Here is a 27,905-nt window from a genome sequence, read left to right on the forward strand (position 1 = left end):
CATGCGAGACACGTGGTTACACCATAAAACTCCGGAATGGATGTTATGTTCTGGGACGGTTACAAGTGATGTTTTATTTTTCCTGACTTGGGAGGGACAAGGTTTTTTGGGAACGGCTTGGCTCATGTTTCTCAGGATGAGATCAAAGCCGTAACTAAAATATAATAGACTGAAATGAGTCATTGTAGAGTGCGTTTTTCCTCAAAAACACGCTGTGGGCTGGATGAGTCACGAACAGAGTGTACTGGGTCACAAGATTGGATTTTGGTATTAAATCTGCACAGATTCAAAGATCAATTACAGGTTTTTGTGCGGTTTGGCCTTTTTTTTGGAACTTTTGACGTCTTTTCACTGTCTAAAGACTAACTGGGAGGCTACTAATATGGTACATTTTAGCAATTTGACATTTATATGTTGTAGTTTATCGACATAGTTTGCATGAGACTCTGACAACCAAATGCAACCAAAAAAGCACTAATTACAGGTCATAGTTGCAGTCTAGAACCATTTCCAACTTAGGGCTGAGAGATTAAAAAAAAAAAACTACCATGATAACATGTTTCATATCATTCTGTATCGATAATTATTGAAGATTTTTTGTTTAACCACTTTATTTTAATTTACCAGCATTACTAAGGCTAATAGTTTTAATAGTGAAACAAGGAAAAAAACAAAAATATCTCGTCTCTTGTGTCTTAAAATGATAATAAAATAAATAAAAGTGTTAAAGAGACTCTTAAACTTGTTAAATAAGATGTTACAAAGTGTGTGCAATGGTAAATTGTAAACTCTGAACAATCAAAGCAAACTTTAAGGGAGATCAACATGTAAGGTGTGAATAATAATGTTGCAGTAAACCTCAAACTCTGTAAACAAATCCAGTTATGATAATCAAATCTGCTTTGAAGTGAAGGAACTAAAACCATCATTATTTATATACATATTGAAACATTACAAATAGTGAAGTGGAATGACTACATCGCCCCTATGCTAGAAAATCTTCCAGATGGGGTGCTAGTTGCTAGTTTACGCACAAGAAAAGAAACCAAAAAAGCCACATCCTTACATCCTTTTTTATTGGAAACATTGTAAACTAAGCTTGGTAGATTCAAATAATGTTGTGTAAAAACATTGTGCAACATCAATATCTGTGCATTGTCTATTAATAAAAAAGCTTACCAGATCTATAGGTAATATAAATACAAATACAAACAGGGCTTTACATTAACACCCGCCAAATGCGGGTAGATTTCAGCTTAGACAGCCGCTCCCACTAGCCACTTTGGTAGGTTGGAATTAATTTTTACATTGTAGTTTTCTTAAAGCAGGGTTCGACAACAAGCATGGCCCAATATGCGTGCAAATGTGATCTTAGAATCGAGAAGCAGCACAACTGAAAACAATAACTGTGTTCGCGCAAGACAAAGCAGATGAATACCATATGAGAGGATGATTACTCGCGCGCACAGGTGATGCTTTTTTTCCGTTCACTTGCGATCGGTTCTCTTTGAAAAAGACTAGACAAAAACGATGCTCGTGTACCCACAGTCCTGCTGCTTTTAAGAGCTCAAGATTGAAAAATATATATATTTGTAAGCAACAGCAGCAGTCACTGCTTTTGTTTGAATTATTCTTAGGCACGTGATCATCCTTTCATTATAACACATGGTATGTTTGCTTTATTTTGCTTACAGCTATTTTTGTTAATATAGTTTAATTATCATCCTTTACAATAACATTGCTTTAATAGGAGATTAACTCCCCATTTGTGTGTAGTAACTGCTGATCTGGGACCTCTAGCCAGGACAGATTATTGTGCATATTTTGGAAAAAATAGATCTTTTTAAATGTTAATTTTTAATAAAAAGAAAAGTTTTGTTGAAAAAAGGTATGTATACAGCTATATATTTGCTTTTTTTGACATTTAAATATGTGGCTAAGAAATAATTATTTCTTTTTAGTGTGGTTAGAGATGAATTTGGTAAAACCTTTATTTTGAGCCCTAAAAAGTCATGTGAAATAAAAACCAAATGCAATGCGACACAACCCATTTGCTCATGCACAGTGGGCAAGCTCATACACAACACACACAAACTAATGAAATGAATGAGGAGGCATGTGGACAACACAACATCTAAATCATGTAATTTTAGCATGTCAAAGTCACATTTATTTATATAAAATATATTTTCCAAACAATAAAATTGTGGCCAGTGAAAATGGCAAGTGGCTAGTAATGTTGGAAATCTCCTAGCCACAGTGGATGGTGATCCAAAAAGTTAATGTAAAGCCCTGAATACAAATAATGTATAGTTTTATACATTATATTTAACTTTTAAAAAAATATCTCACATTAGCTAATAAAACACAAGGTAGGCCTACTGGGCAAAAAGGGCGATGTCTCTCAGACAATTTTAGAAGCTGTCATTCATTCATACTCACCCATACTTAAGGTCTTGGTCACTTGTTTGTCCTTAGAGAATCCACGTGGGATAAAAGAACAGCATCTTAACTCCGTCTTTCGTGAGACGCAGTTGCTGTTTAATGTTTAGTAAATCAGACTCATTCAAAGTAGCATGCAACACTTCCGACTGTACAGTGTGTTTTCTTTTTCATGTAATACACATATAATGAGTTTTGAGGTAAGGGACGTTTTCATTTGCCATTTACTGACAGTCAGACAGGCTCATCCAGTTCATCACTCTATTTTTCCTCATTAAAGCCGACTCATCAGCACACTGTACATTGAAAACATATGATTCAATTCATGCCTTCTGATTGGTTCTCGGCATATAGCGGCTTTTGCTGTCAAATGCTGGTGGCGTTTAGAGGCTTTTGCCAACAAACTGTTTCTGAATGCGCTGAGGCTGGGATTTGGAAATCTATTTGTTGGTGATGTACTATGTGCCTAATGCATTCACTTAATGTCATTATTTTATTTTTGGCGAAGTGGCGTTTAGCGGCTTTTGCATCTGAATTCTTTACTTTCACTCTGAATTTATGTTTTTCGTTTTTTCTGCAAATGTCACATCCATAACGCTGGAATTGCTCATATATAGATTTAAAGCCGGCAAAATAAACAGATGTTAATGTCAACTGTCGGCGCCAGTAGTCTAGTGGTTAGTGCGTCAACACATAGCACCAAGATGCTCACGGCGACCCGGCTCAAGGTCCTTTACCGATCCTTCCCCTATCTCTGCTCCCGACATTTCCTGTCTGTAAAATCTCCACTCTCCTATCCAAATAAAGGTGAAAACCCCTAAAAAATAATTATTAAAAAAAAAAACAGATGTTGATGTCAACTAATAGAGGTTTGAACCTCCACTGGTCTCACGGTCCAGTTCAGTTACGATTATCATGTCATCGATCATGTTCAATTCGATATCTCAGTGTATCACGGAGCATTGACGATGCTTTCCATACACAGTGTTGTATTTTGGGGGGTGGCTATAACAAGCTGTCTGTATAAACATACACACACACGGACACAAAGCACCAAACTGTCTCTTTTTCAGACACATACACAAACATAGACAGCACCAAACAAACACACACACGCCAAACGCGCTTGCTTGCTCGGGAGCGATATTGTGAGACTGCCCACTCCTGTTAAAATCACACCAGAGTTACCGACCGCTCCCTCGATTTATTCGGAAATTTATTCCCGCGCCTATGCATACAGCCGAGAGGAAAAGAGAGGGGAGGAAAAGTCACACCAGGTTGAATGGGCCACAGTAAGAGAGAGAGAGAGAGAGAGAAATGGAGTACTTTCATTCCCTCAATTGCAGAGAAATAGGGGCTTCTGCTGTAACTGTCAGTGAAAGACTGTACAGAAATCACACACACGCAGTGAAATTGTGCACAGTTGGCGCCAGGAGTGTTATAAATACCCGCGCTCACCTCCTTCGCGACAGAGCGCATAAGGGGTAATACAGTACACAATAACCGGTTATGATTATTACTGAACCGATACCGAATTGTCCCGTGTCTGCATCGCGGTGCACCGAAAAAACTATTAATTTTGACACCCCTACCAACTAAGAATTTGATGGCTTTCTTACAACTCTGTCTATCTCTCTTTAGGAAGCAGTACAGCATGTATCGTGGTACTAGACAGACAGAGTCACCGGCTCCACACAGCCAACCTGGGAGACTCAGGATTTCTGGTGGTTCGAGGCGGAGAGGTGGTGCACAGATCTGATGAACAGCAGCATTACTTCAACACGCCTTTCCAGCTGTCCATCGCTCCTCCTGAAGCAGAGGGCTCTGTGCTCAGTGACAGGTGAGTAGGCATAAGGTTCTAACAGTGTGATAATCTTTCATAAATATATCACGGCTTCACGGTATTGTGATTACTGCTCTCAAATAAGTTCTTTTTAAATGTTTGGGTAAAAACAACAACTTCATTGTCTATTAAACACAGCATATTTTATTTTAAGAAACATTTATAATATTTTGGAGCCGTAAACATAGGCTAAATAATTAAACTAAATCATTGACTTCTGCTGTCTTCAAAAACACTTTTCTTTAGATCTTTTAAAGGCATCTTTGGAGATCTTTTTATTCTGTGGAAATAAAGTAAACCACTGCACTAATGTTGGTGTATAAGTGATTTGTTTTTCAAGTGTTGCTGACCAGCAGCTTTTGATGTAGATGGTGATTTGCTGCTGGAGATACTGTTGCCCTAAAAAAACTAAGTAAATTAGTCATAAAAAACACATAAAAATAACACATGTACCCTGAAATGGTATAATAAAAAAATTAGCAGTTTTCAAACATTGACTTTTGTAAACCATGGAAAACGTTAAAAACCGGTTATCATCCCTTGCCTACAGGTGAGATGTCTGACTTTTCCTCTCGCTTTCTGATTATGCAACAGCATTGCGTCCTCGACCTAGACGTGAGCGAGACATAATCCACTGGCTGTCAATATGAGAGCATGATTAGGTCCTCAGTCTGAGAGCCTGGTTATTAACTTGTCTGGATTATCAGTTCTTCCTGGAGAGAAATGAGGCACTGGAACACAGCAGCATCTCACCGTGTAACTGATATTGTAAAAATATGACGTTGCAATATTTAGTTTTTCTGTGATTTATACTCTGCAAGTAAGTAATGTGCATTTATATAGTGCATTTATCATGTATTGCCAGACACCCAAAACACTTTACAGTCATGAGGTGGGTGCATTATGAATACAATTCCTTGTCTTAAAAAGCTCTATTTTGAAATAATTAATAAAAAGATTTTTTTCAACACATTTCTAAACTTAATAGTTTTAATAACTCATCTCTAATAACTGATTTGTTTTATCTTTCCCATGATGACAGTAAATAATATTTGACTAGATATTTTTCAAGACACTTCTATACAGCTTAAAGTGACATTTAAAGGCTTAACTAGGTTAATTAGGTTAACTAGGCAGGTTAGAGTAATTAGGCAAGTTATTGTATAATGATAGTTTGTTCTGTAGACTATCGAAAAAATTTGCTTAAAGGGGCTAATAATTTTGACCTTAAAATGGTTCATAAAAAATAAAAACTCCTTTTATTCTAGCCGAAATGAAACAAATAAGACTTTCTGTAGAAGAAAAAATATTGTCAGACATACTGTGAAAATTCCCTTGCTCTGTTAAGTATAGTGTAGAATATACAAATATTCTGCCGCCAATTTAGATGTCATTTCGTCGCCTCAGAATATTTAGTAAAGTTTTTCTGAGTCGTTTAGATTAAAGAAATAATTATTTAATGTCTCTCTCGCTCTCGTGGCTGTGCGCATAAGATTAACGACAGCTTAGAAAACGAAAGCAATTTTAGTAGATTTAGAAACGCCGGCTGGATGCAAAAAGTTGCGGGTCTCTGTGAGTCTGCAGAGCATGTGAAACGAGCAGTACAGGTAAATAAGAGATTTTTTTAATTGCTCGTGGATGTTTGATTATATTGGGCGAATAAAATTTAAAAAAAAGTGTAAAAAGATTTTATTAATAGTAGAAAAAAAAAGTGTGTCACTAAATATACTTGGGCGCCCATTAATATACCTGGGTGGCCCGCCCAAGTAAAGTTCATGTGTGGAAAGCACTGTCATAATAATAATAATAATAATAATTAATATTAGAGTGATTTCTGTGTGATCATGTGACTGAATGAAATTGAAATTTCATCTTTAAAATCACTGGAATAAATTAAGTTATAAACTACTTTAGAACAGTTATTCTATAGAGCAATAACATTTCACAATTTTACAATTTGTACTGTATTTTTGATGTATTAAATGCAACCTTGGTGAGCAGGAGAAGCTTATTTTAAAACATTTAAAAATCCTACTGACCCCAAACTTTTGACCGGTAATGTACATATATTATAAAATGAATAAATTATATTAAACTAATATAGTTATTTCTAAATATTAATAAACATTTTCTCAAATGTATAAACAAGTATGTGGGTGTGTTTATATATACAAAATAAATAAAATAAATACAAAATCGTAGGCCGTAAGCATGTTTGCCGTAGGCATATTTGGGGGCTCGTCCGGGATTGATCTGGTTCATGTTTGACTGATTTTTTGCTTGATTTTTTTTAACAGATCATTTTGGTCATTGATTCAGCTCCATTCATAAATAAACATTCACTTGCTTCATTTCTAAATGAATCAGCCAGTTCACATAAATTGTTTAAGTGATGTTTCTGGGATTTAAATGTAATATTGTTTGTGCATGGCAGGCTAAAACCAGCTACAATACTTGGTAAGATACAAAGATACTACCCCCAAAATATGAATATAATTGTTTTGGTCAATATCACACACTACTGTGAGAAATCTGTTAATTACTCAACCGAATAGCTGTTCATTCACTAAACATTTCTAAGAGAGTAGCCTAGTAAACAACCCTAATTCATACATTTACCACAGTTATGGCCCCCTTTCCTCAGTGAGCAGCATACAGTCACCTTTAATCTTTCTCCCGACATTTGATACGGCTACTAAGCTAATGGAGACAACCTTAGCATGGCCTCTGCAAAACCTGACATTAGCTGGTTTCTGCTTGACAATGAGCTAATAGTAGTACACTTAATGACAGAGATATCCTCCAGTTTGTGGGTGTAAATCTTCAACACCACTTTAAAGTGATTTCCACTACTCGATTCTCCGAATTGATTATTATTCTTCAAACTCAGTATCAAGTTTACACTGCTTGACCTGAGGCCGGCTTGGCGCAGACAGAGGGAAGCACAGCCAGTGTATTCATAGAGTCACTGGGCACACCGTCTGCCGCAGACTTCCTGGAACAGAACGCAACTCTTCACAGCTGATCTCCATGTTTCCGCGTGCTTTATACTGTAATGAGGATCAAGCCATATAAGCTTCTTAGACTGAAACTGCTTTTATGCCTCCTAAATATGGTCTGCAAACGCCAATGCGACTGCAACTTAAACACAATCATGTTTTAACTTGGTCAGCAGAGAATGTGCATTACTGATATAGTTTTGATGGATCTTTAGATTCTTAAGATGTCACATCGGTAACACTTTATATTAAGGTGTCCTTGTTCAACAAGTTCCATGTGCTTTATTTAATTACATTAGTAACTACAGTAAATACAAATAATTATGCACAGTTAATGCAACTAACCTCAAACCCAATCCACATTCTAACCCTAAACATAGGTTCATGTAATTAATTAATATTACTTATTATACTTAATATTTACTTATTATATAGGTAAATCAATACTTAATTATTATTACTTAATATTTACTTATTATATAGGTAAATCAATACCCTTAACACCTTAAAAAAAAAAACTTTAAAACACCTTGCACTATACACTGTTCCATATCTGCACAACTCTGGTTTGCACTCATTGCCATATGCCCTTAATGTCATTGTATTGCATTGTTTACATTTTTTTTTATTATTACTCTTTAGACTACATTTTATGTATATATTTAGATTTCATTTTATGTATAATTGTATTTATTGTAAATTCTTTCCTAGAACTTTTTTTTATTATTAATATTATATGTTGGGTACCTAGGGTCTGAGAGTAACGTAATTTCGATTCTCTATATGTTCTGTACATGTGGTTGAACTGCAATATTCTAGACCAGTGGTTCTCAAACTGTGGTACGTGTACCACTAGTGGTACGCAGGCTTCCTTTAGTGGTACGCGGAGGAATGAAATATGTCATGTACATGCTACACACATTTCAAAATTTATCAAAAATGATGGATATAATATGCCATATATGACATATAGCCTATATTTCTGAGGTAATCTGCCACATTTTTTTTTACTGTGCAGAGTTGTAGCTGCTTTATTGGGCCTACTACGCTACTGTATTTCAATACTGCTCATTTTGGTGGTACTTGGAGAAACAATTTTTTCTGAGGTGGTACTTGATGGAAAAAGTTTGAGAACCACTGTTCTAGACTGAAAACTGCATTAAAGTGCTATATCCAGACTGAGCAAGTTGAATATTGCTTCAAATGTGTGAACCGTTAAAACTGGAATATCACATTAAATTAGAGGTGTGAACCTACACTGGTCTCACGGTTCGGTTCGGTTACGATTATCATGCCATCGATTCGGTTCAATTCGATATCTCGGTGCATCACGGTGCATTGACGATGCTTTCCATATATAGTGTTATATTTTAGGGGGGAGGCTATAACAAGCTGTCTGTATAAACACACAGACACAGCACCACACTGTCTCTCATTCAAACACATTCACAAACATAGAAAGCATCAAACAAACAAACACACACACAAACAAACACACTTAAGCCCTTGCAACAGGAAGCGCTCGCGCTGAGCGGAGCAGAAAAACGAAAAAAATAGGCACTTTTCTGACGGCCCCTTACAGAAAGCTCCTCTCAGCGCAAGCTCTGCCGGCTAAAGTAAATGCAGACTGCGACGACTTAAACGGAGCAGTGCTCGTAATGTCGAGCGAAAAAAAGAAAGACAGCTGTGAAACATAACCAGCTTTGTCTTTCTGTAGGAAACACACTTTAGATCTTTTTAGGGTAAGCGTTTTTTGAGTTATTGCCGTCTATAACTGAAAGTGTGTCAGGAAAATCGAAAACAAAACCAACTGAAGCGCGCTCATTTCTGGCGCCCCCTGGATATACAGCGCCCTTAGCATTTGCCTACGGTTCCTATGCCACGGGCCAGCCCTGAGTTGGCTGGCTCACCTCCCTCGCGACAGAGCGCATAGGAGATAAATGACGTTACTACATAATAACCGGTTATGGTTATTACTGAATCGATACCGAATTGTCCGCGTCTGTATCGCGGTGCACCGAAGAAACAATTAATTTTGACACCCCTACATTAAATATTTAACCTATTAAGCCTGAAGAATGTTGATTGAACAAAAATGTGGCAAAACTTTATTTCAGATTTATAATGGGTTTAACTTTTTTTGGACTAAAAATAAATATATTTTTTCACTTTTACCATTCATTTTCAAACTATGAAAAAAGCACAGTTTTAAAACAAGTGAATTAAGTACAGTTTAGTTTTGGTTTATTGTGCTTTAAGATATTGTTTTTTCTGAAAGGTTGGAGAGTTTCATGCCCGTGAGATAAAGGGAAAATATACATTCAAGTCAGATTTATTAGCCCCCCTTTGAATTTTTTTTTTCTATTTTAAATATTTCCCAAGTGATGTTGAAGCAAGGAAATTTTCACAGTATGTCTGATAATATTTTTTTCTTCTGGAGAAAGTCTTATTTGTTTTATTTCGGCTAGAATAAACACCATTTAAGGACAAAACACCATTTTAAGGACAAAATTATTAGCCCCATTAAGCTATATTTTTTGCGATAGTCTACAGAACAAACCATCATTATACAATTAATTACCCTAATCTGGAGTGCATTTCCCAAAACCATCGTTAGCCAACTAACTCGCAAGTTCCGTCGCTACAAACATAGTTTGTTGATTTGCCATTTCCCAAATCTGTCGCTCCAACGAACATTCGCAAACTGCGTCGTGATATTGAGGACTTGCAGCTACAGCTCTGGAGCTGTAGTTAGAAACATAGTTCCTGGCTGTGTTCTATTCCCACTTATCCCCCATATCATTTAGAACATTCCAACATTCAAAGTAAGAATGATTAAAAATAAAAAAGCGTTAAAGTCATCTCTCTTAGGTGTAATTTGCTTTCTAACAATTTTTACAGTTTAGTTTTAGCAATCTACAATTGTGCTCCCTTCGCAGTGCACTTTGAAAACATTGATGTCATTTTGAACACAGCCTCATGGTGAAAGCTATAGGTGACGTATTATTTAAAAGCGGAATTTATGTTACGTCTCCAAAGCTTGTGAAAACAAAAAACATGGCATACGTTAATTCTTTTAATTTATAGTAGGTTATTTACTAAGGATCTGTTCTGTATATGACATGAGACTGCTGGTTAGAAGATTCTGCTGTGTCAAATTGTAAAAGTAGACTTTTCGAAAAAATAAATAAATAAACAAATAAGCAATATCCTACTTAAAAATAATAATAATAATAATAATAATTATTATTTTTTTATAGTAATCATTAATATTATTATTAAAGTATGAATTTTTTTCATTTCTAATACATAATCAATATTAAATTTTATTTCTTAATAAATAGCCTCATTATTTATTTATTTATATGATTTATATTTGAGATTTAAATATGTGTTGAATTTGTATGTCTTTTGTAGGGGATTTTATGTTTTATAATAGGATTTGTCATATTCTCAATAATATTAGTAAAGCAAGCATATATGTTTAATATATGTTCCATTTACATATGTTTAAGTTAATATTGAAAGCGAGTGCATGTTTTTACTAAATCTATTATCGGATTTTATTTTAAATGTGTATGTGTGTAAAACAATATATAATTTGCACAAAGAAATTATGGGGTTCTTTTCTAAAGAAGTAGTTACTCCACCCCATTTAGAGCTTCATTATGGCTTTATTACGTTTTACGTTACAACTAACATGGTTCAAGCGATGGATCTGCGAGAGAAAAACTACAGGTTTTAGAAAACACTCGTCACAACACTACTTCTCATCGTTCTTTTCCCAAACTATGCATCGCACTATGATAGTTTAGCCGCAAGTTATGTCGTTGTTTGGGAAATGCACCCCTGCATGTCACTAACGCTCCATTCACACGGGGCGTCAGCATCAACGCTTCCCATTCACTTTGAATGGGTGACGTCAGGCATTGCCGAATTGCATTGTGGATGCATCTGCGCCACTTCAGAGGCATTGCTCCCGGCAGAAATTGGGACTAGCTCAACTTTTCAAGCGCCGACAGAAGCGTCAGCCATTCAGATCGCTGTATGCAAATACACCAGTTAGACAGTGGCCTAGCTGACTGAATTTCATTGGCTGACGCTTCTTTACGATGGGTTCAGCCCCAACTTCAGACACGCCTTCAGTCAAGCGTTGACGCTGAAGCCCCGTGTGAAAGGGGCGTTAGTTTTATAGTAGTGTCTTGAAAAATATGTAGTCAAATATTATTTACTGTCATCATGGCAAAGATAAAATAAATCAGTTATTAGAAATGAATTATTAAAACTATTATGTTTAGAAATGTGTTGAAAAAAAATCTCTCCGTTAAACAGAATTTAGGGAAAAAAAATAAACAGGAGGCTAATAATTCTGACTTCAACTGTATATAAGAAAAATAGAAATCATCTGGGTTAATTGTTCAGCTTTCTATATATTATATTTTCATCTCACAGACATAAAACTTGTAGTTTTTTTAATACACAAGTTTTCTTGCATTTAAAGTCACACTTTTGTGTTTTTCTGCTTTCCCACAGCCCTGACGCTGCAGATAGCTCATCCTTCGATGTGCAGTTGGGTGACATTATCCTCACAGCTACAGATGGTCTCTTTGACAACATGCCAGACTACATGATTTTACAAGAACTCAAAAAGCTTAAGGTACCAGAGCATCTATATATAACACTTCTGTGCACTTTTTTGTCCTCCAGTGACATTAATATAAATGCTCTGCTTTCAGAACACCAACTATGAAAGCATCCAGCAAACAGCCAAGAGTATTGCTGAACAGGCCCATGTTCTAGCATACGACCCCAATTACATGTCTCCTTTTGCACAGTTTGCCTGCGATAATGGCTTGAATGTCAGAGGTGAGATATACTCCTTTTAAAACCTCTAAATTGTTATTTTATTAAAGGCCTTGCATAAAAGCCTTTTAAATAACCATCAACTGTCGCGTTTGCAATTTTCTGTAAGATAATGGTCACGATAATAGCCGTCGTTGACATTTAGAGTGCACACATTTGTTCTGACGATAATTATTCGCTAAATAATAGAATGCAATTACTATTATGCGTTTGACTAAAGGTAAACACTGCACTGAAGGTAAACCGTTTATCAATTCAACACAATATTATGTTGAACATTTGTTCAGTTTTGTTTGGTTTAATTCAGGATTTTTATAGTTAATGCTGTAAAAACATTTTGACCAATTATAACGAATAAAAGAAACCCGATATTTATTGTGATTTATTTTAAAAACATATTTACAGTAAATATAACAACAGTTTAACTAACAAAGTTTTTAAATATATTTCTTAATGTTGATTGTTGACAAATCTGTTAAGTTATTGTAAACCTTGTACTAAAATTCTACACTACCTGACAAAAGTTTTGACGTTGATCCCAGTTGTAAGAGCAACAAATAATAACTGGACTTCTATATATATAAGTTTATTCATAAACAAATTTCGAGAGGATCACGTGCTTATGATTGTTCACAGCTGTTCCAACTTTAGCTAATGACTGATTATCCTATCAGACGATCCTTAACTCACTATAAATAACCAGACTTTTCTCATCTCAATATCTTCATCTTGAAGAAATCCCCCCACCCAACCCTACTTTCCCTCCTTTCAAACGGGCGTCATGGTGGCCAGCGATTAGTGCTGTTGCCTCACAGCAAGAATGCCCCTGGTTTAAAGGGTCACGAAACACCAAAACACATTTTTTGAGCTGTCGACAGTCGTATATGTGTCCCACACTGCTAAAAACACTATTAGGACACCTATATTTCACTAAAAAGTGTAAATTGGTTGTTTTTGCGTTATTTCAAGCAAATTCGTACTTCCGGTTTGAAACGAATTTTTGAAGCTGCGTCACGGTCATGACATAATAGCGTGTATTCCAGCGTGCAGACTGGACGTCTGTGCCAGAGTGTGTCTTATTACGTCTTACAGTGTGTTGCATTAATGCATGAGTAATGCTTGGTTCAAACCAATCAGCGCGCTCTATTGTGCAACTTCATTAATATTCATTACTATCACCGTGTTTTCAGGACAGAGACGCCACGTTGTGTTGGCAAAACAAGCGTGAAGTGTTGCTTTTATTGTTTGCTGCAGTTAAGTTTCGTTTTCATTTTCTCTCTGTGAGAGCTCAGCTGGAGTCACGTGTGGATTAACAGTGTACGCGACGCGCGACAACAATAACTTACGTGTCTAAGGAGGATTATTGTTTACCTGAGAGCTGTTCTCATCTGCAAACGCTGAGATCTGGATTCGTTTGTAGTATTCTCTTCATAAAGACACAGCTCTAGTTGCTGGTGATTGTCCTGTCTCTACAGATTTGGTAAGTGAGCGTCCAGTGCTCTTTGTTTATTCAGTTTGTTCGTATCTAACAAACTATTGCACAGAGTGTAAAAACGTTAGCACCACAACCAAACTTTAACCTCGTGTAGGATTTTTTACCGCATTTAGTGACCGGAATAACACGCGCGGCTTTCTGACACTACCTGCCGTGTGCATCTAAGTTTCTGGGAAATGCGGAGGTTTTTTTTCTCTCATTCGCCGTGCGGTATCAAACATTGCATGAAAAATACACGCTTAGAGCAGATCCTCGAATCAAATATCTCGTTTGTCGCGAGGGGCATGAATGAATTCCCTGAATGAAAGAGCCAAACTGCAGTTAAAGTCCACCATTTAATAATTTGGCAAATAATTCGACTACAGATGTCCATGTAGGTTAAACACCATCACTTTCTCATGTGTGTGTGTGTGTGTGTGTGTGTGTGTGTGTGTGTGTGTGTATTTTGACTCTGAAACTCGAGCGTGCCCAAATAGACACTCCCACACCATCCCACTTTTCTTCCTCCGACACTCCCCCCTAAACAGAGCTGGACACGCCCACTTTTCTGACTTTTTCCAAAGTAGAGGTGTGAAAACACCCTGCTGAAACGAGGGGGTTTCATGGCCCTTTAATTCCTTTCCAAACCAGACGGCATTTCTGTGCGGAGTTTGCTCGTTCTCCCCGTGGTCGTGTGGGTTTTCCCCGGGTCCTCCGGTTTCCTCCCACAGTTCAAAAACAAGCCCTCTAAACAATTAATCAAAATACATTAGCTAAACTCTGAGTACACTTTTCAGCATACATATCCAACACTTAGCTACAACAAGCAAAAAGGGGAGTCATCGAGATCTACCTGAGCTCAAAGGTATATAGTGCCACCTGCGATATTGATGTGTGTAAAACATAAACTGTAAAAGATATGGACGTAGTATCCGTGACGTCACTCATCGAGTGCATAACAGCTCTAAAGAAAAATACAAATGATAAAGGATCTTAAATAAAACAAATACATTTATAGAGAAGGTATACAAGTATATAATTTAACTCACATTTTACACATATACATTTTATATTAAATACATTTTAACAGTGGGGTCAATAGAAATTTGCTCTATTTTGGAGCCAGGACTAGCGGAATTTCTATGCATTGCAGTTTCAGTTACTTCCGTATTACACAGCAAAATCCTCTAAGTAAAGTTTAGTCCATAAAGATAGTATTTGGTCGCTGTCTAAAATGAGTTAATGTTACTCAAGTCAATGAGACAATGAAAGGATTAATTGGGTGATGATCGAGCACTGATGATGAACACCTGCTGTTAATAAACAGAAGCACAGAAGAGAAACACAAAACTACAACTGACTTCAGTCACAGCCTCAGCTGAAATATAATACATTGAATCTCTTAAAATCTCAGCAGAGGATCATTAAGCAACTCCGCAGACTGAGCTGCTTTACTTTTTACCAACCGGTTTGCCCTTATAAATAGAGGGACCAAATACTCTCTGAACTGAGTAAATCTTGCTCAGAGGATTTTGCTGTTTAGCTTCAGGAGGGAGAGCTGGAGGTTGCCACTTAGCAAGGGTTGTTTGCATCCACATGGTCTTTGTTTTGGGTGAATCAGTGTCGAGATGACGTCATAGAAAGCGTCTAGACCCAGAATTTGCAGGAAAACCACAGCATTTCAGAAAAATGCCAAATTTGAAAAGTTGTGGCGTTTGCTTAATTTTGAGATAAATTCAGCCATCGCAAAATTGCAAAATGCTGAAAGCATTAAATATTAGTCTTTATAATAATATTTAATATTTTTTCAGCTGCAGATTGTCAAATTTAGTTTGATGTGTTTCGGATGAACAGTTCTTTGGATAGAAACTGCTGTTTTATTCAATATTAGGTTGTGGCAATTTTACACTCCTAAATGACTTGCTTCTGATGTAAGAGTCTAAATTATCATATGCATTTGTTTATATGGTCTTTTTAACCAAAGAAGGCTCACACAACTTCCAAAGGCAAAGTGTGTGGTGTGGTGTGTGGACTTTGGGGGTTTTACGATGTGGTCATATATTGATTGGTCATTTTGAATGTCTCAGTATTTGGGCTTTGGTCACATGGTCAAGAAAGAGACAAAATAGCTGGTGAACGTTGGCTTTGGCTTTTTTCCTGGGCTGTTCTTTTCCTGCTCTGCTTCTCTTCTCTGGCTATACTGCTCTCTGCCTCTTTGAGGCCTATTTGCTCTCTTACTTCTGATAACTTTATTTTAATTTAAGCTGGGTACAATTATTATCATATGTTTTATCATTTCATATTTTATCATTTTAGATAGTTATTTTGTAATTAATTAAGTTGTAACCATAGAGAATTATTGTCATTAAATCATCTTATTTTCAAGTATTTGTGAATAATTTTTAATTTAACATTAACACTTAATTGCTCCATATTGCAATACAATATGTGATTGTATTGTATTGCAATATGGAGCAATTAAGTGTTAATGTCAACGCTCTCCCACATTTTAAGCTATCAATACTGCCCCTACTTCCGTTTTTGGCATAAGATTGCAGAAGAATGGTTTGACTTGAATGTACAATTTTTTATTGTAGTGTATACTGATCATACGGCAGAACTACAGTTCAAATCACTGTGGTTAAAACCCATTCTTACACTAATGATATTGTAGATATCCATTAAATATTTGGCACTGACAGCACACCCTGTTTTCTTTGTATAGGAGGAAAGCCAGATGACATCACCGTTCTGCTGTCAATCGTAGCGGAGTACACAGACTGACGCCTGCGAGGGCTGCAAAAAGCCTCTCTTGTTGTCTTCCTCTCAGTCACAGGACTGGCGGCTGTTTCCTGCTGGCAGGATCGAGGGTTGTTTGAGTTTGGCTTTTCTGGCAGGGACTCGGAGCCCACATCTGTTTCCTTGGGTTCCTCAGCCTTACTAGACCGTACTTTCACACGATGTCGACGTCTGCAACTAAAAGACCACCTTCAATGCGGACTGAGTTGTGCTTGACAAGGGCTTCAACGGGTGTCCAACACTTCTCCAGTACGTCTGTAAGAATGTTCCTGTTGTTCCGTGATGAATTGATGGTGTCGAAAGAAGCCAAAAATGAAGAAAGAATGAGGAGAAAGCTAAGCAGGAAGGAATACCAGGCTGATTAGGGACAAGCCTGGGGTGACCATATACAGTTAATGTTAGAAAATTCAAAGGGGGGCTAATAATTCGGACTTCAACTGTATATGATTACAAGGTGGCCACCAACAAATTTTGTACCACTCCCTTTTTTTGACAACAATCAGGTAGGCAGTAACAGCTACCGTCAGACCTCAAATGTGTAACCTCAAAAGTAACTACGCTTAACGATAGCCTTTTGAAATAATGTTTTCAACCCAAGCTCATTCTGGAAACATAGCCCCGCGGACGTTTCTGGAGACTGCGATTTACGTGGCCGGAGGTACGTAAGGCCGCGTTTAGTTTTTTTCGCCAGCCGACGGCTCGCCTCCGAGTGGAGGGCTTTCCCGATGCAACCAGTTTGTCCACTTAGCTCACAGCGTTGAGTCGGCAGAGCGGAGGCCCCGGAGGAGGAGGAGGAGCCTGCCGCGGGGGCGACGACCGGGATCGGGTCCGGGGAACAGCAGTTCCGGAAATCAGGTAAGACGAAAAATGGAATCTGAAAAATAAGGGCGAGAACGCGGCGGGATCCGAAAACGTGATCGAAGACGAGGGCTTTTCCTTTTTTTTTTTCCTAGACGGCTTTTGCGAACCGTCGCTCGAGTTTAGGGAAGGAGGAAGAGGAGAGCGGTCGAGTCGACTGATCCGGCGGCTTTTCGTGCGAGAACGGCGCAGGCGCGAACGGCACGCGCTCCCGAGAGGCGCCCGAGACGCGAAAAAATCGCGCACAGCGGCCTCTTGCGGATCCGCGAAAACAAAAACCGCTCGAATACGTACCTACCGGGACGTAAATCGCGGTCCGCAGAAACGTCCGCGGGGCTACGTTTCCACAATGAGCCCAGGTTGAATGTTTTACTAGATCAAATTAAAAGAATAAGACAAAATTTACCCAAAATTTCCGAGATATCACCTCCACCTATTTTTGAGGAACAAGAAAGGAAAAAACTCTGCTTATTTATTAGTTCTAGGGCTGCTCGATTTTGGGAAAAATCATAATCACAATTATTTCGGTCATAATTGTAATCACGATTATTTAAAATGATAACTTTTGAAGTCAAAATTATAAGCGCTCCTGGAAATATGTTTTTTTTTTTAAATAAATATTTCCCAAATGATGTTTAACAGAGCAAGGAATTTTAACAGTATTTCCTATAATATTTTTTCTTCTAGGCTTATTTGTTTTATTTTAGCTAGAATAAAAGCAGGTTTAAATATTTTGAAACCCATTTTAAGGTTAATATTATTAGCCCCCTTGAGCAATATATTTTTTGATTGTCTGCAGAAGAGACTACTGTTATACAATGAACTGCTTAATTACCCTTATTAAGCCTTTGAATTGCACTTTAATCTGAATGCTTGTATTTAGAAAAATATCTAGAAACATTTTATGTACTGTCATCATAGCAAAAATAAAAGAAATCAGAAATGATATATAGAAACTATTATGTTCAGAAATAAGTTTTTAAAAATTCTTTCCATTAAACAGAAATTGGGCAGAAAAAGAATTGCTAATATTCAGGAGGTCTAATAATTCTGACTTCAATGTATACATACAGTTATTTTCCTCCCTGCAAAGCAAAACAAAAATACAATAGAATAAAAATATGAAACAAACTGTGCTTTAGGGATTTTCTCTATAAGAATAAAACTTTAGCTACAAAAATCCTTCAGTCAAGAGCAGAGGATTTTCTCGTTTTGTTTGATTGATGATAAAAACAACATCGCGCGCTGTCTCTTTAATGGTTTCTCTTTCACGTGTCTTTTGATCCTCAACTTGTAACTCGTTTGTTTATTACACAAATGAGGGTTATTATGAATACTCACTAAACACTGCGTTTTCACATCTATTTGACCATTAAAGCGCTCACATTAAGATGACTTTAGATGTCTGCGCCTCGTCCGTTTCGCTAGGTGTGCGCGGTCAGCGGAGGTGCGCGATGCGGCGCCAGGCGCAAGTATAATTCAAGCTTCAGTGTGCAAATGAGACCGAATGCTGACCGGCCGCATGCTTCTGGATGATAAGCACGTGGTCTTTCGCGCTTTTAGGAGCAACAGCTGGAAAGAGGGCGGTATATGATGCAATAATCGTTTATCTCGATTAATGCTTTTTCATAATCGTTTGAAGCCAAAACCGCAATCGAAATCGGATTTTCGATTATTTGCACAGCCCTAATTTTAGGGTTTCAATGCATTTGTCAATGACAATCCCTCCTCATCAATTAGCAAAAAGTTAACTGGGATGCCACCTCCACTTTTTTTGAGGACAAGAAGTCAAAAACTCTGCCATATGTGTAATTTCAGTAAGTTTCACAGCTGCAATGCACTTGTCAATGACAATCCCACTTCACAGCCCTCTTTTTCCAAAATGAAATATTATGGTCACCCTAGACAAGCGTCCCAAAAAAGAAAGAAGAAGCATTAAAATGGAAGCGTCCTGCCATGAGAGTGTTATAGAATTGCTGAAAGCCAAGGGAGATGCTCTCAGGAGTCTTGAGATGGCATGTTTTGCCTGTTTACGATCCATCTAAAAAAAGACCCCCGATCTGTATATGCTCTGGATAGTACATTAGGCATGAATGACTACTACAGACTCTTCACTAGCTGATGGATTGTTTGTATTTCGGAGAGTACGTTTAAGTCATTATGTAACTTTACAGTGCTAGACTGATTATGATGCTTAACAACATCGAAATACTGTCAAAGTTACTGTTCAACCATAGAAATGCCTTTCTTCTGATATATTAATTCATGAACCATTCTCAGTTCTCATTGTGAGAAATGAGAGTCGGGTGTTTTGTGCAAGCGATTTTAAAGCATAGAGTAAATGACTAAGTTCTGATTTGTTTGCTTGGGGAGATGGGAAACTTTTCCCTTCATATTTATTAATTTAAAACAGTATTACTCCACCCGTTTGAGTTTTTAACGAAGCAGCGTGGCAGACTGCAAGGGATTGTGGGATGTGTTGACAGGGGAAAAAAGGCCCACTTAAACCACTTTTTAAGAGGTTTACATGCTTGTGGTGTGTTTGTGTGTGTGTGAGAAAGAGAGTGTGTGTATGCGAGATGGGAGCGTGTATGATTTGTAGATATTTGGAAAATCGGCTGTATATTTATGTAGGACATGTATGCATTTGGAAAGTGTAGACTCGTACATGTCTGATGTATATGAGAGTATATTTGATAATTGTGTGGATTGTGTAAAATATTTTTCTTGCTTTTTTTTTTGTAAATTTTAATTTTAAAATATCCCTCGAGGTGTTTACGCACAAAGCTAATGCTAGCATCTGTGAATGCTTTCAGTGGGTATGTCATGGATCACATGATCGAAATAAAGTTCTATTTTTTATAACTTCTGTTGGTTGCCTTTTTTTAATCAGCTATTTTGTGGTTATTTTTTAGAGTAAAGATTGAAGCAATAAAATAAGAAACACTAGCTTTATAGAAAGTTATACACTACCTGACAAAAGCCTTGTTGTGAATCCCAGTTGTAAGTGCAACAAATAAAACCTTGACTTGTAGTTGATAATTTGGAAACAGCGTGTCCGCGGGGTCTTAAAAAGTATTATAAGTTGATAAATCAATTATGAGAAAATTAAGGTCCTTAAAAGGTAATTAAAAGGTCTTAAATTTTGTTCAAGCGTTGTCCTAAGTCAGGGGTTCCCAAACTTTTCAGCACGCGACCCATAAAATAACAATGCCAGTGACTCGCGACCCCCAATATCCTCTGAGGTGGTTATAAAAACAGAAAACTTGCTTGCAGTGGCGCGCACACACACACACCAATAGACCAAAGTCTATTCTTCGTTTAATTTTTTTTATTTATGTCAGTGCTGTAAATGGGCCAGAAAGTTTAACCTGGTGTTATAAAATCAATCTGCTGCATCTGACGCTACTGCTGTCTTTAATATAATGTATTGACCCCAGGGGTCGCAATCCAATAGAACAAGTAAATAAGCTACTATAGTAACTATAAACAACTGTTTTTTTCTCTTCAGTTGGTTATGGCCTAATAATAATAAGTAGATTTTTGGAAATCACCAGGCGACCCCCCTTCATTGTTCCGCGACCCCTCAAGGGGTCCGGACCCCCACTTTGAGAACCACTGTCCTAAGTGTTTGACTCCCAAAAAACCGAGCTTATCTGAGCTTTGTTGCATGGTTGTGCTCCATTAAGTTCTTTAACTACAACTGTTTATTAACAACTGTTTATTAAGTTAAAGGTTTGATACAGATTAGTACTGGCTATGAGGTCTTAAAATATTCTCAGAAGGTCTTTAAAAAGTCTTAAAAAGGTATTGAAATTACCTTTAGAAATTCCTGCTTATACCCTGGGAAAAATGGCAGAAGGTGGATTTTTCTGATGAATCATCTGTTGACCTACGTTACAATCATCACAAATACTACAGAAAAACTATTGGAACCCACATGGACCCAAGATTCTCACAGAAATGAGTCAAGTTTGGTGAAGGAAAATCATGGTTTGGGGTTACATTCAGTATGGGGGTGTGTGAGAGATCTGCAGAGTGGATGGCAACATCAACAGCCTGAGGTATCAAGACATTTGTGCTGCCCATTACATTACAAACCACAGGAGAGGGCAGATTCTCCAGCAGGATAGCGCTCCTTCTCATACTTCAGCCTCCACATCAAAGCTCCTGAAAGCAAAGAAGGTCAAGATGCTCCTGGATTGGCCAGCCCAGTCACCAGACTTAAACATTATTGAGCATGTCTGGAGTAAGATAAAGGAGGAGGCATTGAAAATGAATCCAAAGAATCTTGATGAACTCTGGGAGTCCTGCAAGAACGCTTCCTTCGCCTTTCCAGATTAATATAATAATAAGTTACTTGAGTATATAATATAGACAATATATAATTCAAAAACATTTACATTTATAAAAGTACAAAGAATGTATGTATTTATTTAGATGCTAATATCTCTATAAAAAAAGTATGCATCTCCACAGATAGGGTTCTTACATCTTTTCAAAAGTCAAATTTAGGTCATTTTCAAGCACGTTTCAGGTGCATTTTTAAACTTTCGGCTCTTTAAAAGTGGGAAAAATTGCATATTTATTTGTAATACAGCAGTCAGCATTTGAAGTGGATCAGAAATGTTGTCCTAGGACAAGAATGGGGGATCAATAGTTTGAAGACAACTTTGATGCAAGATTTTGATCCACTTCAAATGCAGACTACTGTATCAGAAAAGACAGATAATAAATACATAAAAAAGCAGTAAGAAGTGAATGCAAATATACAAATAGACAAGTGTATGTAGAGCTATATTACTATATACAATGTTATATGTGCAGCTGTTATGTGCAAATTGACATGTAAAGTGTGTTGTTAAAGAAGTGTATATGTGTATAAAAGTTTATGGAAAGTGTCACAGCAAAATCCTCTGAGTAAAACTTACTCAGTTTAGATAGTATTTGGTAAAACCTGCTGTTAATAAACAAAAACACAAAACTACAACTGACTTCAGTCTCAGTCTTAGATGAAATCAGCTAAAATATAATACACTTGAATCTCTCACAATCTCAGCAGAAGATCAGCTCGATCAATGAGCAACTCAACAAACAGCAGCTTTTCTTATTACTAACCTGTTTGCCTCATTATAAAGGACCAAATACTCTCTGAACGGAGTAAATTTTACTCAGAAGATTTTGGTTCCACAATTATTATTATCAAGTGTTCATGAGATGGATTGCCTGAGGGGAGAAACTGTTTCTGTGTTGGGCTGTTCTGGTGCGCAGTGCTCTGTAGCGTCGACCAGAAGGTAAAAGTTCAAAAAGACAGTGTGCGGGTGTGAGCGTCCCAGAGTGATTTTGGCAGCCTTTCTGCTCGCTCTGGATAAGAACAGTTCTTGGGGAGTAGGGAGGGTTGCACCAGTGATTCACTCAACAGTAATAGTATAGTATATAAAAAAAAATGTATCTAGATTAGGAACTACACACATGCCTATATGTCTTCATTAGATAGGTCATCCCCTTCAATCATTGTCAAATGCCTAGATTGGTGTGAAGGTCGTAAAAAAAGCATTATCAAAAATTTATGAACAACTACAATCTGTTACTTCCCCCTCCACAAAATGTTTTAAGGAAGAGTGGGAGAAACAATTGGGAGTGGCAATTTCAGAGAAAATGTGGCAATCAGGTTTGGAGGATATTAATTCTAGACATTGTCTTATTCAATGTAAAATAATTCATAGGTTACTTTATTCAAAGAAAAAAATACATTGAATCTTCCAAAATATTTCACCTCTTTGTGACAAATGTAATTCATCAGATGTGGATCTCTCACAGTTTTATTTTTGTTCTAAAATACAGAATGACTGGAATGGAATTTTTGAGGTGCTTTCCGAGGTGTTGAAGTTGCAATTACAACCGCATCCAATGCTTTTAATTCTGGGATTCTCTGAACAAACGCATTTGTTGTCAAATACACAACATAAAATGCTCTCATACTACTTCCAAGAAGCTACTGCTACTGTTTTGGAAAAATAAAAGGAATCCCCTACATGTAAACTGTGGCTTGGAGAAATTGCCTCTGTTACATTTGGAGCGAATTAGATACTATTGGAAAAGAAAACTTGAACAATTTGACAAAATTTGGAATCCTTTTATCTGTTACCTTGCAAAAAAACCCTCTCATAATAATGCATCATTTCTGTAATGTTTTAACATGCTTTGTCGTCATACTCTGTTGTTCAAACACATCAACAACAAGTTTGCTGGTTATATGGGTGGGATTATTTTTAATATTATTATTTTTTAATTTCCATTTTGTTTTTCCTTTTAAATTTTTTATTTGCTTTGCCTATGTTATATGTGGACAAAATATGTAAACAGAATTCTTTTCTTCTTAAATCTGTCTTTAAAAAAACTTATTTGACAACAAAAATATTAATTTATTTAATTTAATTAATATATATTAACTTAAAAAATATAATAACACACACACACACACACACACACATATATATATATATATATATATATATATATATATATATATATATATATATATATATATATATATATATATATATATATATATATATATATAAACTTTTCAAACCTTAAAAACCCTAAATTAATGTGTTCAAATACTGCAAGTAACAGATGAGCTCATAAAAGTGGCATGTATAATATTTATACTGAGTTTTATAAAAAAAACAGTGTTGAATAAGTGGAGCATGTCACACTGCAGGAGACTGATGTCTACAACCCACACAAAGTTAAGTAGCTCTTCTAAATCACACAAGCCATTTGCATCCTGATGAATTAACCGGATTACACCACTGGATGATTCTTTAAGGCCACCTGCAGAAAGCAGCTTTTATAGGTCTAGTTTAGTGGGGGATTTGGCTCTTGAAGAGAAATAAGTGACAAAATGACACATTTCTACTTCGCGTTTATTTTAATAATTTTGTTTGTTTTGCTAGTTTTTTTTTATAATTAATTTGTTTCTTACGTTTGCTTGTTTCATTAGCTTGTTTGTTTCTTTTGTTCGCCTGTTTCATTTGTTTGTTTGTTTTTTGGGGGGGGGTTGTGTTTTTTTTGCTCTTGAAGTGAAATAAGTAACAAAATTACACACTTATACTTCACATTTGTCATGCATTTCATTACTTTTGTTTATTTTTGTTTCTCATTTTCATTTGTTTGCTTGTTTGTTTCATTTGTTTGCCTGCTTGTTTGTTTTGTTAATTTGTTGCTTGTTTGTTTAATTTCTTTGTTTTCTTTTCTGTTTCATTTGTTTGCTGGTTTGTTTCGTTTGTTTTGTTCATTTCATTTGTTTATCTAATTTATTTGCTTGTTCATTTCATCTGTTCATTTGTTTGTACATTTAATGTTTGCTTGTTTGATTCATTTATTTCATTTGTTTGCTTGTTTGTTTCATTTGTTCATTCATTTGCTTGCTTTTTTGTTTCATTCATATGTTTTATTTGTTCATTTCATTTCTTTTTTTTCTTTTTTTTTCTTGTTTCATTTGTTTGCTTGTTTCAATTGTTTGCTGGTTTGTTTAATTTGTTTAATTTATGTTTCATTTGTTTGCTTGTTAGTTTCATTTGATCATTTATTTGTGTCATTTGTTTGCTTATTTGTTTCATTTGTTCATTCATTTCATTTGTTTGCTTGTTTGTTTCATTTATTTCCTTTGCTTGTTTGTTTCATTTGTTCATTCATTTGCTTGCTTTTTGGTTTCATTCGTTTGTTTTATTTGTTTGTTCATTTTATTTCTTTGTTTTCTTTTTTGTTTCATTCGTTTGCTTGTTTCAATTGTATGCTGGTTTGTTTAATTTGTTTATCTCATTTGTTTGCTTGTTAGTTTCATTTGTTCATTCATTTGTGTCATTCGTTTGCTTCAGTTGTTTGCTTATTTGTTACATTTGTTCATTCAGTTAATTTGTTTGCCTGTTTCTTTCATTTTATGCGTGTTTGTTTGTTTGTTCATTTTTATTGGTTTTTTCGTTTGTATGTTTCATTCGTTTGTTTCATATGTTTGATTGTTTGCATCATTGGTTCGTTTCAAATGTTGTCTTCTTGTTTGTTTAGTTTGTTTATTTCATTCGTTTCATTGGTTTGCTTGTTTCTATAATTCATTTTTTGTTTGTTTTATTACTTTGTTTGTTTCATTTGTTTGCTTGCTTTATTTGTTAGCCTGTTAGTTTGGTTGATTTGTTCGTTTGTTTCATTACTTTGCTTTATGCAATAGTTTTTTGGAGTTCCATCATTTTCTGCTATAAACTGTTAAATGGCATGAGAGCCTGAAATGTTGTGCACATTATAGTGCACAAGTAAGTGGATGAAGAAGAAATTTTTATAATAGCTGTGACCTCGACATCATGAGCCTGAACTAATGCAATAGCCATCAACTGAGCTGCCACATTAAGAGCTCAAATGACAAAACAGGCAACAAAATAAAGTTATTCTGTTTCGCAAAATGACTGCATGATCTAATTTGTCATGCTTCTCCCTCGCACATTTTTCCCCAATTCAACAATTGAATCTTTCTTTGGATAATGTGGTGAATTATGTATACAATATCAGTAATTGCTACAGTGTTATGTAAGCATCGTTTCTCCAGCAGGATTTTAAAGCAGTGAGTCAAAGCTTCCTCTGACTCATCGGTGGACACACAGAACATGGAGTCCTTCAGAATGTGTTAGTTTTTCGATTTATCTTCTCCAAGGTGACCAAACTCATCTGAACTGTGTGTTTAGGTCGACATTCCTCAACAGAAAGTGATTCTCGCCCACCTCGGCTTCTCATCCTCACTCAAAGTTTAATGTTTATACTTTTCCTCTTATCCCTCCAAGAACAGTTTGTCGATTAAATATGCATTGGACTGAACTAAAAAAAGATGGCTTACAACTTTTTACATTAATAAAATAGTACAAGAAGTGCACTAAAGACCTAGCGGCAGCCTTTACAGCAATATTTAAGGAACATTTCAACAGGTAATATAACATTTAACAGCAGAAAGTAGGCATTTTCTGTCTTAGACTACTGAGTTTTTGTAGTCAACGAAATGTAGCTTGTCCATGGATTTTTGTAGTAGGTGTTACCCGAGTCAGGTTAGCCTAAGGCATTACCTGATTGTCTCCTGTGTTCCTCCGTCATCTTCGGTGTCGCTGGCATAAACCAAGCTTGGGAAATCTGCAGCTTTACCATCTCCGCTATTATATACAGCCCCAAAAAGCAGCGATCGGATCTGAAATGAAACCCTTGAATTAAAAATGAAAAAATCTGAGGGATTTTGAACAAATTGTAGCATGCTAATTCCACAAAAACTTGTATTATTTATTGAGTGTGAGACAGAGAGAGAGTTTTAATTTTGTTGTCATTTCAGCTTCTATGACTATGTCATGGCAAAAAGAAAAAAGATCAAGTTTATCACCAATACCAATTTTCCAATACCAATTTTCTACAATTATAAAAATATTCTAACAATTAAAAGTCATCAACAGCAATAAATAATGTACAAGGTAAAATACATAAATAATGATAATAATTATAATATATAAGATAAAAATCTAAAACTGTTTTTTAAGATTTCCTTTTGATAAAAATTTTACAATTTTAGATGGATTCACATTTAAAAATATTTCCTTTAAAGTCTCTCCAGATAAAAATTGTTGTCTGATAACAGTAGAAATTAATGTCACTGTATTGTTTACAATTTTATTACCTATGTATATTTTTTAGACCACATTTATGTGCAATGTATATACTGTAAATTTTCTTTTTCTTAAACTCTACTATTTTTTATATATATATATTATATTAATGTTAAGCACCTTGGGTCTGAGAGTAACGCAATTTCGATTCTCTATATGTCTTGTACATGTGGCTGAATTGACAATAAAGCTGACTTTGACTTTGACTTTGAAATAGGGCGTTCCACAAGAATATGTTTAACTGTTTGGTTTCTGTTGCAATATAGACATTTTGGTGGTTCTTCTCCTTTAAGTAAATGTTCATGCGTGAGTCATGTGTGTGCAATGCGGCATCTTCTATAAACAATCTCATCGTGTCTTGACTTAAAAAATAAATCAAATTTTTTCCTATTTCCGGCTGAATTTCAAAAAGTTTATTTCTTGGTACTGATCCCATTCTTTATTGAGTGTGAAAAAAAGAAGTCACTTGGTTTAGACACTATGGGCTCTATTTTGACGATCCAGGTGCAAAGTCCAAAGCGCAGGGCGCAAACGCATTAAGGGCGTGTCCGAATCCACTTTGGCGATTTTAAGGACTGAAAAATCCGTTTTGCTCCACTGCGCATGGTCTAACAGGGTTGAGCTTATTCTCTTAATGAGTTATAGGTGTGTTTTGAGAATAAACCAATCAGAATCTCATCTCCCATTACCTTTAAGAGTCAGTTGCGTCGCGCCATATCACATTTGGTATTTACATAACAGACTTTGTAAGTGGAAAAACTGAGCATTTCACTAGCAAGAAAACAGTTAAACAGCATCAGCAGCACGAGACTGAGAGATAAGCCTCCTCATTATTTACTTTCACTTTCACTCTCGTGAATTGGGAAACGTGTAGCACGCACAGACATCCATTAGACTATACATAATTCATTTAGTTTATTAAGCGCAAA

The 27,905-nt window shown here is 36.1% G+C and overlaps 3 protein-coding genes across 14 annotated transcripts in view; 2 read left to right on the forward strand and 1 right to left on the reverse strand.

The window, feature by feature from the left end:
* pptc7a (protein phosphatase targeting COQ7 a) overlaps positions 1-20,143 on the forward strand; it is a 33,649-nt gene extending 13,506 nt beyond the window's left edge. The window contains exons 3-7 of one of the 2 annotated variants that reach the window (XR_012383701.1): positions 4,084-4,282; positions 11,818-11,941; positions 12,021-12,150; positions 16,347-17,129; positions 17,374-20,143. Coding sequence is in view for 1 of the 2 variants with exons in the window: in NM_001007378.1 (NP_001007379.1) it covers positions 4,084-4,282; positions 11,818-11,941; positions 12,021-12,150; positions 16,347-16,405 (512 nt within the window). In the remaining variant the exon portion in view is untranslated. 2 annotated transcript variants of the gene reach the window in all.
* rad9b (RAD9 checkpoint clamp component B) overlaps positions 1-27,905 on the reverse strand; it is a 105,502-nt gene that overhangs the window by 55,427 nt on the left and 22,170 nt on the right. For 5 of the 11 annotated variants that reach the window (XM_073909660.1, XM_073909662.1, XM_073909659.1 and 2 more), the window contains one exon: positions 26,392-26,510. In XM_073909660.1, the coding sequence (XP_073765761.1) occupies positions 26,392-26,510 (119 nt within the window). Of the gene's footprint in view, positions 1-12,719; positions 14,586-20,019; positions 21,523-26,064; positions 26,511-27,905 lie in introns of those variants that run through there. The other 6 variants (XM_073909664.1, XM_073909668.1, XM_068222986.2 and 3 more) reach the window with 4 other exon arrangements.
* Positions 1-27,905, forward strand: part of myl2b (myosin, light chain 2b, regulatory, cardiac, slow) — a 271,503-nt gene that overhangs the window by 48,553 nt on the left and 195,045 nt on the right. The window lies entirely within an intron of this gene.

Source organism: Danio rerio, chromosome 8 (assembly GCF_049306965.1).
Source record: "Danio rerio strain Tuebingen ecotype United States chromosome 8, GRCz12tu, whole genome shotgun sequence".
Taxonomy (NCBI): Eukaryota; Metazoa; Chordata; class Actinopteri; order Cypriniformes; family Danionidae; genus Danio; species Danio rerio.